This window comes from Etheostoma cragini, chromosome 2, assembly GCF_013103735.1.
Source record: "Etheostoma cragini isolate CJK2018 chromosome 2, CSU_Ecrag_1.0, whole genome shotgun sequence".
Classification (NCBI taxonomy): Eukaryota; Metazoa; Chordata; class Actinopteri; order Perciformes; family Percidae; genus Etheostoma; species Etheostoma cragini.
The window spans coordinates 21,837,516-21,853,674 of record NC_048408.1 but is presented as its reverse complement, the minus strand read 5'-3'; the positions used below and the strand labels follow the sequence as shown (position 1 = coordinate 21,853,674).

General features: G+C 39.2%; 2 protein-coding genes across 3 annotated transcripts; one reads left to right on the top strand and one right to left on the bottom strand.

The window, feature by feature from the left end:
* The first annotated feature begins 423 nt into the window (after nucleotides 1–423).
* On the top strand, nucleotides 424–1,634 carry si:dkey-246e1.3. The gene is made up of 3 exons (XM_034897279.1): nucleotides 424–662; nucleotides 763–859; nucleotides 1,128–1,634. Exons 1-3 carry the CDS (start codon nucleotides 557–559, stop codon nucleotides 1,465–1,467), a joined length of 543 nt encoding a protein of 180 aa, XP_034753170.1. The 5' UTR covers nucleotides 424–556; the 3' UTR covers nucleotides 1,468–1,634.
* A 1,095-nt stretch (nucleotides 1,635–2,729) lies between these two features.
* Nucleotides 2,730–16,143, bottom strand: xpnpep1 (X-prolyl aminopeptidase (aminopeptidase P) 1, soluble). Of its 2 annotated transcripts, none has more exons than XM_034897266.1 (20): nucleotides 15,961–16,143; nucleotides 11,944–12,068; nucleotides 11,533–11,596; nucleotides 10,468–10,572; nucleotides 10,084–10,176; nucleotides 9,136–9,279; nucleotides 8,809–8,904; nucleotides 7,715–7,796; nucleotides 6,717–6,927; nucleotides 6,116–6,205; nucleotides 5,970–6,020; nucleotides 5,813–5,871; nucleotides 5,470–5,547; nucleotides 5,292–5,363; nucleotides 5,044–5,104; nucleotides 4,709–4,778; nucleotides 3,821–3,994; nucleotides 3,563–3,639; nucleotides 3,302–3,400; nucleotides 2,730–3,006 (listed from the first exon to the last, which is right to left on the bottom strand). In XM_034897266.1, exons 2-20 carry the CDS (start codon nucleotides 12,058–12,060, stop codon nucleotides 2,887–2,889), a joined length of 1,863 nt encoding a protein of 620 aa, XP_034753157.1. In that variant the 5' UTR covers nucleotides 12,061–12,068; nucleotides 15,961–16,143; the 3' UTR covers nucleotides 2,730–2,886. The 2 variants fall into 2 exon arrangements, with proteins under 2 accessions (XP_034753157.1, XP_034753148.1); XM_034897257.1 differs by lacking the exon at nucleotides 15,961–16,143 and adding an exon at nucleotides 12,315–12,534.
* Nucleotides 16,144–16,159: the final 16 nt, after the last annotated feature.

Sequence of the window (16,159 nt, the reverse complement as noted above, 5' to 3'; positions counted from 1 at the left end):
AAGGTGTCAATAATATTAGGGGTGGCAGTAGCTCAGTCTGTAGGAAGTTGGGTTGGGAACCGGAGGGTCGTTGGTTTAAATCCAAGTATGAAGTGTGGACTGGTAGCTGTCCAGCAGCCGCAGCACTTTTTTTAACTGCTAAAGGCTGAAAACTCACACTATGTCACCATGTGACCACCTTATTCAAAGTTAACTGTAATTGAGTTCCTCTTTGCTTCCTCTCACACATATGCAAGCTGAAAGCATGCAAACTCTCCGGTTTTGGGTCACCACTCAGACCTTATTATAAACAGTATAAAAGGCCCAACATCTCCCTCCCTTCGGTGTCCCCCCAAAAACGCTGAGCAGAATAATGAGCAGTAAACAAGGGGAGTAGAGAGGAGGGAGAAGATGGGCTGTCCAACTTGAACTGAGGGGTTGACAAAAGAGGGGGGCTGTCTCCACAGCGACTGAGTGAGCTGTTTTAGTCACATGGCCCTGGGTTTCTATTGAAACGAGTTAAAAGAGGCTTGAAGCTCAGCCTTTAGTCCATGTTTTGGAAACCAATGGCTGCAACATGAGTGAAGCCCAAAAAGACGGAGCAATGACGGCAGACAACCTCCATCTGAACAGGACGGCAGCTTTGGAACTACATGACCAGGACATGAACACAGCTCTGTTTGGTTTGTTGTAGTCTTTCACGTCAGTTCAATTAATTGTCACCATAGAGTTTACCTTTTTGTCTTTGAAGTTAAGCTCTTTTTTCTTCTGTCCTCTCCCCAGAGTTCAAAGTGTTTAACATTGTCATCATTGCCCTGGCGTTGTGCATCCTCACTATCACCGGCCTGTACTGCATCACTGTCTGCTACAACCGCACCAGGTGAGGATCAGATATCAGATATGCCTTGATATTTTAAATCAACCTATTTCTTAACATTAATTGGGATCTATGGAAGTTACTACGCAGGTGCAAAAACATAGACACTTGCATTCATATTCATATGTGAACTGATAAATACAAAATTTAAAGAAAATTCGACATTTTAATAATGAGTGTACTAGTAATCCTTATGATGAATGCTAGTATGCAATGCAATGTCAAATTACATTAAGGTCATTAGTGCAATTAGTGCCATCTTCTCCCCCAGGCAGTCAAAGAGAGCCCACGTGTATGAGAGTGCAGTGACCCAAGGCGAGCCGACGGACCCTGTGGCGGTCAAAGCAGTGAAGAGGTCCACCAGCTTCATCAACCCTCTCGCCTTCTTCAGGAAACCAGAGGCAGTGAAGGACAACTCCAGGATCTACTACATCTACAGTAACCCTCTGCCTGTAGGACTGAAGGAGGACGAGGAGAAGGGGGGGACTAAAGCCCCTGAGAGACCAGTAGAGCAAACTGCACTGAAAATGCCACTGTCATTTCAAGAGTATGCCAGTGATCCCAACAGTGGCGTCACTCTGGACCCTCCGATTTTTTACATGCAGCTTTAATAGGTGGTGAAGAGTTCTGCTGTGGGAGTGGGAGGGAGAAGGTTTCTGAACGCTAAGAGGCGGGCAGAGACAGCAGAATCTGAAAGGTCTGATGTCCTTTGACCGCTGCTGCTGTGTCTGTCAAAGGTTATGTCACCATGTACGTCATTAAAGGGGCACTCCACTGAGTTAACTTATTAAATTCAGTTTAGTCATCATGGGGATTATTACCCAGTCTGTCTAAAAGAGCTGTTTATATGGTCTCTGCAGCTCAAGAAGGAAGAAAATAACCTTGATGAAGTCACAGTGATGTCATCACCGTTGTCTCAGCACAAGCTCTGGAAATACAAATGTTATTATTTATATAATAAGGTATGGAGTATTACATTTGAAAGATGTGGCTGTTTACACTGCAAGGAACTGATGCTAGTAAGATGCATTGTGGGAAATGCATAAAAAGTGTTTGAGGGCTTGGCCCATATGGGGACTAAAACTGTGCATATTTTTATTCAATGGAGTTTCAACATTGACCCTTCTGTTTAGAAAGTGCAAATAACACCATAGTAAGTTTTTCTGACTATTGCCTAATTCCCTTTTTCAATTGCAAATTGTGGGTGCAAAAACAAACGAAATGTGTATCTGATATTTATCCATGCAACTGTATTCGTTTTCTATCTATAAAACATACTTGAAACTACTGCACGAGCAAATTGCAACGCAACGCACATTACTGCCACACTTGTTTTGTACTTGTTTTGTACTTGTTTTTTACATTACTGTACTTGTTTTAAGAAGAAGCGAGCCAGCAAACAATGAATGTGAATCAATGACGAAAGGAACTGCAAATGTTTTACAAAATGGAAAATGCATGCATCATGTTTGTAAGGCTTCAGTGATACACACAATGCAATAGGGTGAGAAATACTGAGTGTACAAAATTTAACTGGGTACCTTTAATTTTAAAGGTGCAAAACTTAAGTACAAGATGATGCTACTAGCTCCGTTGAGGCCTAATATTCATGTATATGTCTAAAGTTGTCATTATTTTTTTCTGAAAATGTGTATTAGAATAATGTTTAAATACAGTGGATACCGACATTGTAATGCTCATTTCTTACAAGTCAAATATTTACTGTTTTCACTTTACATTTTTCTTCATTTTAATTTCTTCTCCATTTAAATAACCTCAACAATGCAAGTTTGTCATACTAAACAACAGGCTGTCAGTGTTTTTAAAAAAGCTGATTGTATGAGACAGGGTAGTAAACACAGCAAAGTTCTTCATTTTTTAAATGATCTTTAATAAAACTGCTGATACAATGGCTTTACAAAAGAAGCCGAGTGTGAGACACAGAGAAAGATGAGAAAAATACAAACGATTATTTCTGCAGCACAATTGCAGAACTCATCAAAAGGATTGAGTTGCACAAGAGTCAGTCCTTAGACGATTGGCTGGGTCTCTCTCATCAGCCACTCCAGTGCCTCCTTTCTGCCTTGCCTCTCCAGCTCTGCTCCAACCACCTTCTGGCACTTCCTGTGGTACTCGTTCACCCAGTCCCGCTACAGGACAGAGACGAAAGGACGTCAAAGCATAAAAAGACTGTTCAAGTAGTGAATAATGTAATAGGAATATTATACATTATTTAAATGCATGGTTTATTACTTTAAATGGTTCCTATTTCTCACATTTCTTCCTGAAACTCTTACTGAGTGTTAAGTAGGCTACATTTGATGTTTTTATTTGAAGGGTTTATCGCCTTACCAATAAAAACGTCTTGAGACAAATCTTTAATGGGTGAATTTGTCTTTTATGATTTTAAATATAAAAAAATAAATCACACTGGATAATCCTGACCTCCTTTTGAGTAAGCATCTCTGTGTTCATCATCTTGACTTGGATAGGAACCAGAGTGAGGGGCTCAAACGTCAGACTGCCTCTGTTTCTGTAGTTATACTTAACACACAGACATGAGAACACAAACATACTGATTTAAACATTAATTACAAGTGCATGTGTATTGTGAATAATAGTAATATTGTGAAACAAAATTCAAGCATCTCTATTGATTCCATGATTATATAAACATGAGTCCTTGTTCCCAGTTAAAGGACCTACTTTGGGCTTAGTTGGTACAACCAGGACCACATTTTCAATACGAATGCCAAAAGATCCATCTTCATAGTAGCCAGGTTCTAGAAAAGAGAAAGAATGAAGATAAAAATGGTACATAATCAAACACAGAAAATGCTAAATATTTGAATTTTGGAGGACATGAAAATGTATTTGTGTTTACTGTATATACTACAAGACATTACAGAGTCCATACGCTGGCTAAATCAACTCCCCCTCCCTGCCCCCGGTCCTCGGCCATACCATCACTGACAATCATGCCGGACTCTAGAGGTTCATCAGCAAAGGTCTTGTAGCTGATCCCGCAGGGCCCCTCGTGGACATTGAGGAAGCAGCCCACACCATGGCCCGTACCGTGAAGGTAGTCCAGCCCCGACTCCCACAGAGCTGCTCGGGCAAACGAATCCAACAGATGGCCTGGAGAGAGAAGGGAGGGTTACAGCTGGTGATCCCACTTTAGAGTACCACACTGTGTTTTTACCAAGTTTATGCCACAAAGACTATTTAAACATTTTAGCACTGCTGCCTTGTCCTCTATCCAATGCATGCTGGGAAAGTGCAAATCATGCTCACAAATGAATAAATAAGTAAGCTTTTTTTCTCCCCATGTGATGAAGAGGTAGATAATTTACACTGTTTACTAGTTACTAATCTAAAGGATGCCTGCACTATTCTTGAGTGACATTAACATATATATAAACACACACACACACACACACACACACACACACATATATATTCAACCAAAAGGCAGAGAATATACGAATATACTCTACATACAAATGCTTAATTTCAGCACTAACCTGTTTGTCAATGCCAAACACGTTTAAAACCGTCTTATCTGGATATTGCGTACTGTATTTTGTGCTTTTGTACTAATTGTTAATTAGTTAGTATTTATCTATTTTTTATTTCTTTTTTCTTGCTAAAACTGCTGCTGGAACTTTCAATTTCCTCGCGGGAGTCATCCCAAAAGGATTACTAAAGAGAAGTCTAAGTCTAAGTTAACATCTCTGAATGATTCTACGAGTAGGGATGGATGAGGAGACACAAAAATAAAAATTCATATATTCATTTGGTAATCTAATCAGTATTACGGTATAAGATAACCCTTGTGTTAGTGTAGAGGACCTTTGGTTCCATTGGGGAAAATAGCAGCACTGACAGCTATGTGTCCCTTCAGTACATAGGTAAAGCATTCCTAGAGGAAAGAGAGAGAGAGAGAACACAAAACAAAAAATAAAGTCGATAATGTATGTATGTATGTATGTATGTATGTATGTATGTATGTATGTATGTATGTATATATATATATATATATATATATATATAAATATAAGACACTGCTTTAGCTTTTTCATGTTGATATTAAGACTCATTCAAATAGCTTTAGTCAATAAACACTAACTATTAGACTTATTTTGACAGTGAAAACAGTGCACTAGCAAGAAACAAAACAACTGAACCTTCTCAAAAGCTGATGGTGTCCCAAAGTGCACGGTGCGTGTGACGTCTGTGGTTCCATCACTGCCAAAGACAGAACATGAATGTAGATGTATTATTGTAATGCACAAAAACACTGAACTGTTTCTATGTTGTCTGTGTTCTTAGCATCAACAGGAATGGAGGTGATGACTGTCTTGAGTTAAGTCATGACATGTTTGGTTTGCTTCAATACAGCTGAAGTACTGTATGTAATAATTATCCTGCTTACATATATTGAGCTCCAGAGTCAATCAGGTAAACTTCATTCATGGAGAGGGTTCTGTTAGTTTCAGGCAGTGGTCTAAAGGAAAAATAAAAAATATTCATGAAATAATAATACAAATAAAAACTGCAGATACAGTGGCACAAATCTAACACACCTGGGCCGGTTTCACAAGCCAACTGACCTGTAATGGATGATTGCTCCGTTGGGACCGACGCTGGAAATTGTAGGGAAACTGAGTCCAACAAAATTCTTCTGTTGACTGAAGAAGACAAAAGTAGACTCACTCAAGAAAGCACATGTCTTGATTACAGGTAATAACATTTTGCTACACATCAGTACCAGACCAGCAGAGGGGGATACAGTATAACTCCAGAATAGTCACTATCACAACACAGTTTCAAACAGCGTGACTCAGACACAGCCTTTAAATCATGACAGGACACATGCAAAAAAACGGGATTAGCTCTTTAAACAAATGAGGAAAATGTGGGGGTTTGTAAAACATCCATGAAAAATAAACCAACCTGCGTAATTCTTCAGCCTTATCGGCAGCAGACATCTCTGTTACGGTGCCCTTTGGAATCTATAAAACAATAATCACAGCAACTGTGAATACAGACCGGAGCTGTTTTTTATCCTATGGATCTAAAATGCAGGGCCTCAAAAAAATAATGAAAATACCTCCTTTTCCAACCAAGCAAAAAGTTCACAAAGGGCAACTGCATCCTTGATCTGTTGGAGAAGATTTCCATAAAATTCACATGTCATAAACTCAGTACTTGGGAGATGTACACAATGGATTTTAAGGCGGTCCAAAGGCTTCTTACGTGAGCCATTTTCATGCCTTGAATCTCAGACGCGTTCTTCACAGCCTTGGCAAGGCAGAGTGGAGTGTAGGGAATCGGAGTCCTGTGGGCCTGGAATAGTTCAAGGGGAAACGTTTACTGCCTAAAAAGTTGCTGATTTTACCTAAAATTAAATGAAACAGTAAAATGATTTAAATGTCTTGAGTCAAAAGTACTTTGCCAACTGTCAAAGCCAAAAGAATGAACGCTGATCCCTAAAATGCCTTTCTGTTTTGACAAATTGTTCAGTAAGATTAACTGTTGACTACAAGAATAGGCTGAAAAAAAACAACTGAAAAAAAAACATCAGAATATGTCTGATACAATGAAGTTCATTGTTAAAACAAAGGAATTTGTAGTATTTTAAGATTGTAGCCATGAATAACCCTGATACTGCAATTTACACGTTCCTGTCCTCCCACTAGCAAAACTGCGATGCAGTGCCAACTACGAAAACATACTCAAAATGTTTAATTATATATGTATGAGGACATAGATAGGTACTTGAGAGCATGACCCCATTTAGGAACCAGGAAACACAAACCAAGTTAGAATCTAGCAATGTGTTATGGTGCTATCTCACCTTGGGGATGACTTGTGTAAGAGCACAACTGGCCTTGTCACAGATCCACACTTTGTCCTTGGGGCTGTGTGCCGCGCAGATGGCCTGGAGCTCAGTGTAGACCGACTCGTACGGGTACGTATGGATGCTCAGCTCGGGCTTGCTGGGGGAGTCCAGCTGCAGGTGGTCTCTCAATGCAGGATCAGAAAGACGCTTTAGGTCCACAAAAAGTCTGCAGAGGGGAAGTTGAGCTCAGTGAGAACATGAATTCAGGTGAAAAGATTGTGTGGCTGTTTTGTTGAGAATATTTTAGAGTGACTTTAGAGTTGAGAGTAACTTTAGCCCCATTTAGCTCAGCCTCTATTGCCTGGTATTTTTTTCTTTGTCAATGACAAACAAAAATAAATTACACAGGATAGTTAACGTGGCCAGCAAGATTGCTGGACATCAATTAAATTCTCTGACTACGATCTGTGAATCCAGGGTGGTGAAGAAAGGACTATCAATTTGCGGTGACAGGCTTCATCACCTAATCCAGGCCTATGAGGTGGTGGATATAGGGTGCCGTCCTTACAAACCAACCGGGTTCGCAAATCATTTATTCCCACCAGCATCACACTACTGAATAAGTTAGGGAAAATAACTAGATCCTTTCTTTGTGATAATCCTGCACTTTGGTATAATATTAAAATGTCACTGATGATGTTGCACCTTACTATTGATAGCCCACCGGTGCTAATGATATCGGGGGGTGGTTTAGTGATCCTGTTGTTGTCTGTCTATCTGATGAGCTGCATGGTGCAAGATGAATTTCCAAAAGGATCAATACGTGTCTATCTAGTTAGTCAATGAGTGTGTGCTATGTTGTTAGTTTAAACTGAGTTCATATTTTGAGATAAAGAAATGCTGACCTATAATTCATCACCCCCATTTAGTCCTTCATATTAGTCAGTATCATTAAGGTAGATAACAGAACATGATTGGGGCCAATACGTTGGTGCATTGTTACATTCCATTACCTTATCGTGTTCATCCCCACAATGGCATATGCAAAGAAAACTGGGTTGTACTCAATGTCTGCACCACGGAGGTTAAAAAGCCCTGGGGAAAGGAAATAACAGAAAATGACATTTACATAACATTTAGTAAAATTTAAGAAAGAAATTGCTTCATCCCTTAAAGACAGCGACAATGTCAGTAGCTATCGTTCCTATTCCATGCTCACACTGAATCCAGTAAAGTTACCTTAACATCCATTTAAAACATTACACTATGTGTCTTAACTGAAACCACATTACAATTTATTTAGTGTCAAATATCAAAGTTATTATTGGACTGCCACACATCTTTTGTGGATGCCTGAGCAAATCCCCTTCAATTTAACGCCCATTGCAACCCTCCTGTCTAAATGCTACAATCAAGCATGATGACAATCAAATGCGGCATTTACACTAATTAACACAAACTCTCAGACCAAACACTCAGAAACAAGAGCTCATTAGGCGTGATAAACAAGGTGCTTAGACAGGCATCTAGAGGGACAAAGGTGCATCCCTGGGTCCTTGGATCGTGATCATGTGTCAAAATTATGTAACAGTAGGGATGTTGGGTAGAGCTGCTGCTTGTTTTACACACCAGTAACTCAAAACTGCTAAAACCAAATGTGGCGTCAATAAAACAGATCTCAATAGGCCTTTCATTCTTTGTTCCTTTTGGGCTGTAGTGTTTGGCCCCTGGGATTATATTTCCACTTGCCCTAACGTGCTTTACCTTGCAGGATATGCCCACCCATAGCGCAGGGCTTATTAAACAGCACATGTTATGATGTTATTTTAAGAGTTATTTCAACAAACACAGGGTTGAGATTTATTGTATGGTTACAACAACAAAAAGGTCAGTCAAACATAATGTTTGACATCTAGTCAAATAAGATATTCTTAGTAAAAGTACTTTACTTAAATATCGACTGCATCTTAAGAGGGATGGATGCCCTTGCTGTCTGTCACCCTGTTTCTTTTCTTTTATATGGCCACCAAAAGTTGTTTTTTACATTTCTGTGTTCAAGTACAGTACCTACTTGGCAGAGGTAAAAAAAAAAAAAAAAGACCCATACATGCAATCTCGTCCAACGCCGTGGCAACAAACCAGGTGACTTTCCTCTCAGTCATCTTGGTTCGCAGCGCTATGATCTTGTCTTGCCAGGATATACCTATAGGAAGACAGCAATGCTTATCAACATGGTGCCACTGAATTCCTTTCTTTCAAAAACATGTATATCTAGTTACAGTGGGCTGAAACCTTTACTTTGTCTTGCTTGGAAACCAAAGATAAGAAGGGGGGTTGGAGATTTAAATGTCTCTATCTCTGACACAAAACACTAGTTACTGTAGCTCCCGTAACTGAAATGTTGTTAAATGGTTGAATGGTGTTTCGCACTGACCGGTGTACTCTAAGCCCAAGGTGCGGAGCTGTGTGCTGGGTCTTTCTGGGCGGTCCAACCAGACCACATCGATCAGGTTGTCCTGCACGGCCACCAGAGAGTGGCCTGCACTGGTCAGCGCTTTGGACATGTTCTTCCACTGATCTGAAACATAACATCACAAGTGTTAAGATCAAATAGTTAAAAAAACTAAAAAAACACACAATCTTTTTTTGCCAACATGATGTTAAGAGAAAGCAGGATACATTATCATAGCACACGCGTAGCAAGCTAAAAGCTTAGGAAGTTATTGTGCAATGTGAGAACTTTATTCTCTATATAATCTCCAAGGTTTGGATTCCATAGTATTGAGTATCAGAATTTTCTTTTCCTTCTTTAACAAAATCAAATCAAAAGTTGAATAATACACTTCTAGAGACAATATATCATGATGGTCTTCTAAGCAGAATGCAGATAACATGTTGGTCAGTCTGACATTTATTTTGTTTGTAAAGAAGTACATAACATGTTTTTTTCTGCCGTACCTGCTTTCGGTCAGGGGAACTGTGTTAACAAAAGAATATTTAGAAAAAAATGTTGATTCCGGGGAAAAGTATTGATTTCAAAACTGGTTGCAAAAATTCACACAATACATACAATTTTTGATTCCTCCTCCCCTCCCCCCCCCTATTAATCTCACCGGGCAGCACCACTGGAATCCACATTGAGCCCTAAGTGTGTATTCCTGCTGGTCAAACAGGAGGCTAAAGTTCAGATAATGGAGAAGCAAAATTAGGAGCTCTCTGTACAGCCATTGTGTTTGAAGATTTTTTTTCTTTATTGTTAAATCAAACCTCCAACATGTATGATTGTAATTTACTACAGCATATTTCCTGCTGCATTATGGGCTGAGGCCTTACAAGTAATGTTGATTGATTGCGCTGAGAGGAAAATGGTCCTGCTACCTACCAGCAGCGATGATCCAAGGATCTACTCCCACTTTAGAGTTCTCTGGCAGGATGCTGATCAGCCAGTCCTCCTGAGAGGGTGTCTCCTTCAGCCCTAGACATGATTATAAAAAACAACTGATCACAAACAATGACAGAGACGTACAATATGACACATACCAGTGTCACAACAGCTTCTCTGCAGATTTATTTTTCATCTTAAAAGCCAGACATAATGTAAATAGGACAATAGTGGTAAGTTGGTAAGAGCCAGTCTTACACTTTACAAATGTGTGTAAGTTGTAAAAAATAACCACAGCTCTAGAGTGTTTGTGTTATAGCTTACATAACATTATGAGTAAGGTTTTCATTTTCCTCTTATGTAGAACTGAAACATCAACATTACCCATTTTCATAAGGGTCCAGTTGTTGTCCATCTGCTGACTGGCCTGGAGGAAATATCTCCCATCAGTCCACAGTGCAGCGTGCTGCTCTGTGACGATGGCTGTACCTGCACATCACAACACACAGCAGATTTTGACATTTCCAAGATCTGGTTTGTACAATGGATGAAAGTAAAAGTATGTAAGATGTGAGTTTATTACTGGCCTGTTATTACTAGGAACATTTTTGCTTTATGAATTTGCAGCACTTTAGCTCATCGCTGTTGTTTTTAAATGTGCTTTATGAATAGAGTGGATTGTATTGTATTGTATTGTATTGTATTACTCGTCTGATGTGTCAGTTTGCTTTTAGAGTAAGATACACTGGGTCAAAGCTGTTGGGTCTGTTCGGAGAATTAAGATATACAATATGCCTCTGAAATGAAAGCAGCAAACAAACAGTCTGAGAGAATGTGAGCTCTCCTTCTCTCTTTTAAAAAAATGTTGATTTCCAACTGTTGAAGCCATTACACTGATTTTAGTTTTCTCCTTTTCACATACATGTGATTTATAATAATACTATATTTGGATAATGCTGATTACAATTAATGTCGATTATGTTGATGTGATGTTAACGGTGATGATGATGATGACGTCAGGGGGTGTTAACTCTATATTTAGACCTCACCTGAGCCAGGTGTTTGTGTGTGACTAGAGAGCGGAAAGAAAATTAATTTTCAACAAACTTTTGTGAGAGAAGCGTTTATTTCTTTGTTTAAGACAAGTTTATTTATGTTTCTGTTGCAGTTATAGAATAAAGAAACGGATTATTGTGACACTACGAACGAATAGGCGTTGTTTTACTGAACTCTCCTACACCAACAGTGATTCTTACCACAGTAGGCCATCGTGCCCAAAACTACACCCCGCTAAAATCATAAAAAACAAATTGTACATTTACTGCACTATCAAAATTGAACATGAGACAATGCAAGTGGGTGGCCACTGGTCTGCCCAACTAAGATTTGAACTTTAGATGATTTTTGAACTTGCATTTGCATTGCCATTCACACCCAAGCCAAACGTACCTGCAGAGCCATTAAATCCAGAGATAAATTCACGTCTGCAGTCACACGGAGCAATGTATTCACTCTGAAAGACATGGGGGCAAAGAGAGAGAGACAGCAGCTTCATTACCAATCAATAAGAAGAGGCCATCAACCAGTCAGACATTTTAAACGGCACATTTGCTGTACTCCTTACATTATGCCCTGTGGAAGGAGAAGAGAGGGGTAAAGAAAGGAGCAGTTGGCAAAGGGCAACAATTTTTTGCGAATGCCAGACAAGACAATAATAAGTGAATCAGGACACACACACAAAGTCAAGAACCTGCATAAGTGTGTGCTTGAGCATCTTAGTTTAAATTTAGGTGTGACTTAAATAATGCAAACATGTAGTATATACGTATGTAGTGTTTGTGTGTGTTTGATGTCCCTTACCTGGTGTGCATCTCCAGAAGGGACAATGTAAGCCTGTATGGGCTCAGAGAAGTATTTACAATTCTTCATCGCCTGGCGAAGCTGCCTGAGCAGCTCACTTGTAATCTTTGGAGTCATTCCAGTGTCTGAATGACAGAAAACAACACGTTAATAGAATATTTAAGTAATATTTCTTGATAGCACACTTTTTCAAAACAGAGCTACAATTCCCTTAATATGTGCGGACAGTTTCACACCTAGGCACTAACAATGTAAAAATACTCCATCCAATCCTGAAAAACACTAATTTAACACAACTACCCTTCAACAAACCCTTTTAACAAATATTCATCTCTTGTTATTTAAACCCACACAAATAATTCGTAGATTACCTGACATGTTGACTGTAGGTGACTGGAGCACGACAGTAACGGACTTTACCTGACTATAAACGTGGAGCTTAAAGTTACAGTCCACACCTGGATCTTTAACCTACTGCAACATGCTGATTAAGCAATTGTCACAGGAGTTAAATATTAAAAGGAAATAACTAATTGGCTAGTGTGGGCAGGTCTGGGACCTATTTCCACAGACCTGGCCTAAAACAAAGGCCAGAAGATCCTGTCCGGTGGTGATCGCTGCTTACATTTGTTGTAGCGGGGCGTAACTTGGTGTTATTTGATGATGATGATGCTTAAAATACCTTAGACCACCCCCAAATCTCATGTTTTGCTATCCAGGATTACCTAATCCATCTTTCTTTTATGCCAGTTTTTTTAAAGGAACATTGGATTGCTGTGATCCAAATACCAAATTTCAGGATTACCAAATCCTGTTTGCCAGAGCCTTAAATGGAACTAACAGTGAAGCCACAACAGGTAGAACAAACAAGTAGGCAAAATACTGGCCACAAATAGCCATTGTTCGTTTTAATTTTAAGAAACAGAAACACTGTAATAAACATAAATGTTTTTATAATTCCTAATTGGTCTGAGAGTTTTTTTTTCTTTCATCAAATAGATCCTAAACTGATTTCCAAGTTAAGAAAGACCCAAAAGTGGAAGTTTGATCCAGAGCAAATGTATAATCGGATTCCACGGTCTGATCATAGTTCGGATTCCCATTTTTGATTTAGAAAAACCCATTTCTAAGATTTGATCCAATCTGTGACCCGAAATCCCGCTGGATTACTTTTGAAAAACTGAGGCTTTCTCGTAAATAAATCAAATTTCCATTAAAAAGACTGATGCTCCCATTATTTTGCTAACCTCACATTGCAGAACATTAAGTTGCATTATGGTTAGCGGTGTAAAAGTCAGAAAATGTCACGACTTGATTCACTATTGATTTTTAGGCTCAAGTTTCAATTCAAAATCAATTTTTGATTAAAAAACGATTCACAATATGTAAATGTAGTTACTTTTCCCAAGTGATAGTATACACGGTATTACAAAATGAAAAATTTTAATTTAAATACAGTGGATATAACAAGTCTACACACTCCTGTTGTTGTGCCAGGTTTTTGTAAAAAAAATGAGACAAAGATAAATCGCGTCAGAACTTTTTCCACCTTATTCTGGATAGATGTAAATCACATTTCGTTGCTTGTACTTGTGACAGTGCAATGACAATAAAGTTGAATTGAATTAATGTGACCTATAACGTGAACAATTCAAATAAAAAACTAAATGAAATCTTTGAGGGGGAAAAATAAAAAAATAAAAATGTACAATATCCTGGTTGCATAAGTGTGCACATCCTTAAACTAATACTTTTTTTAAGCACCTTTTGATTTTATTTCAGCGCTCAGTCTTGTTAGGTAGGAGTCTTTAAGCATGGCACATCTTGACGTGGCAATGTTTGCCCTCTCTTCCATGCAAAAGTGCTCCAAATCTGTCAAATTGCGAGGACATCTCTTGTGCACAGCTGTCTTAAGATCACCCCACAGATGTTCAATTGGATTCAGGTCTGGGATCTGGCTTAATCTGTAGCGCTTAAATCACGATACAAATGTGAACAGATTTTTTTTGCAAACCCCTAGTTATGGTGTTGCATCAATGTGTGTGAGTGAAAGAAAACCTTTTTAATATTCCATTAAACTACTGTTAACATAAATACAACTGTTTTACTAACTCAAACAGTCAGTAACTGTTTAATGACAGCAGTTGTAAGGTTTTCTGTTTCAACTCGACTGAATGATGCAGGGATTGAGTATTTGTGTGGGCAAAAATACATGGGCCACTACCGCTAGCTACAACTGTTAGCCAATAGCTAGCCATTTGGGAACAGAGAAGTGAATAACGTTACATCTACTTTAAAGGCTTTCCAGCACACAGTCAGAGGATGTATTGTAGGATAATACAAATGATAAATTACGACCAAAATATCCATTATTACAGCTAAAAGAACGTCAAGAGAACCATCATAGGAGCCTGCAGAGCGGGGCAGCTCAGCTCAGTGTTCAAATTACAGGGGGTACTGGGGGGTTCTGATCCCTCTAGATGAGAACTGGACCCTCCCAAAAGGGGTGAAAATAATGGTTTGGCATTGTTAGCGTATCCAAGTTGTATGGATTTAAATGCAGTATTACCATCACCAACCATTCAGGAAATAATCTAAAGAAATACGATTTTCAAACCCTCACTACGTACCAGAGAAATAGTACAGCCCAACAGGGAGGTATGTTTGGACTAGAGATGGTCCGATACCCTTTTTTTTGCTTCTTGATACCAATTCTGGTACCTGAACTTGCGTATCGGTCGGTACAGAGTACTAATCCGATACCAGTGTGTCAAATATTTTATTATGTTTTAACAAAAGTATACTACTATCCATGTATGGATGTGATACGATTTCTATATTTGTTGTCGGTATGGCTCAGGTTAAACTCTTTGTTAAACATGAACTTACACTAACAATGAATGCCACAGAACTTTCTTTTTTTATCCAGTTTGACAGTCAGTTATAACCAAAAAAGAACGTGAATAAACTACTTTAAAGTAGGCGATACTGATACTGGCATCGGAACATCTCTAATTCAGACTGGTTCTTTGATATCACTTCACTAGCTGTCAAAACAGCAACTTCCTGTTGAAAAGACGCCAGTAATGTCCAGCGAGCACGCAAGGAATTTCTGTCTTGTGTGGCCACCAAAACAGTCTCCTCTCTCTTCTGTTCTGTGACTCCCCTCTCTGCTTTCTCCTCATGTGTACTGCAATAAGGTAGAAATAGTGAGGGTACAGGGTGCGGAGGCCAGTGTTGGTATGAGAGACAGAGGAACGTGACCATGGATGTCTTAAGAGAAGGACATAGAATTTTTAGTTTTACTTCAAATATAGGCTACCTAAGTACAAATTACATTTTAATATAAATTCCCGTAGTGAGTTTATGATTATTTAGCTAAAGATTTATATTTCTTACTATCTACCTTGCTAACAAAGCCACTAAGCTTTCTGCCAATGATTGCGTAATGACGTCATAAATACAAGAATGAGCGTATGACGCCATCTATAAATAATAAAAATAGCTGTACCCCCCCCCCCCCCCCCCGAAACTTACGGTATAATTTGAATACTGCCTCAAATCTTAGAAACGCCCCTGTCACCAAAACAATAAAACATACTGTGATTATGATTTTCTAATCTAAAGATTACAAAAAAACAGAACTTGGTTTTAAGTGGACGGGGGAGTTTTTTCAATTCACTATTATCAACAGGCCAACCTTAACACGTCAATGAATTCATTAAGTGAGTCGATGTTCATTTTAGTAGTGGGTGTGGTAGAACGCCGCAGGATATTTGTTTTAAAGTTGCTGGATAATTTCCCCAATTTTACGGCTCCAAGTAAACGCTTTTCTCTCCGCTTTGTTAACGCACGATACGCTGCAGACAGGCGTGTTGTGACCAACCGTTCTCTCACATGAGCAGTCAACAACATCCCTCTGCTCGGCACACGGAGACGTTAACTCCCGTCCCCACAGCGCCGCTAGCTAACGTTAAAGTCCCCGCTAATGTAGCCATTGAAATGTTGAATACACACCTAGTGGTTTCGTCTTGGAAATGTGATGCTTGGGTTTAAAACGCGTTCCTTCACCAGCCTGGACCCTGTGTTAATTTACAAAACAGGAGGCTGCCATTTCGTTATTGACGTTTGTGGTCACGTGACTGCAGTTTCTTCCAGTAGACTCAGAGAGAGCTAGCCTCGCCTCCTTTTCTCTATAACACTAGCTTTACAGTAC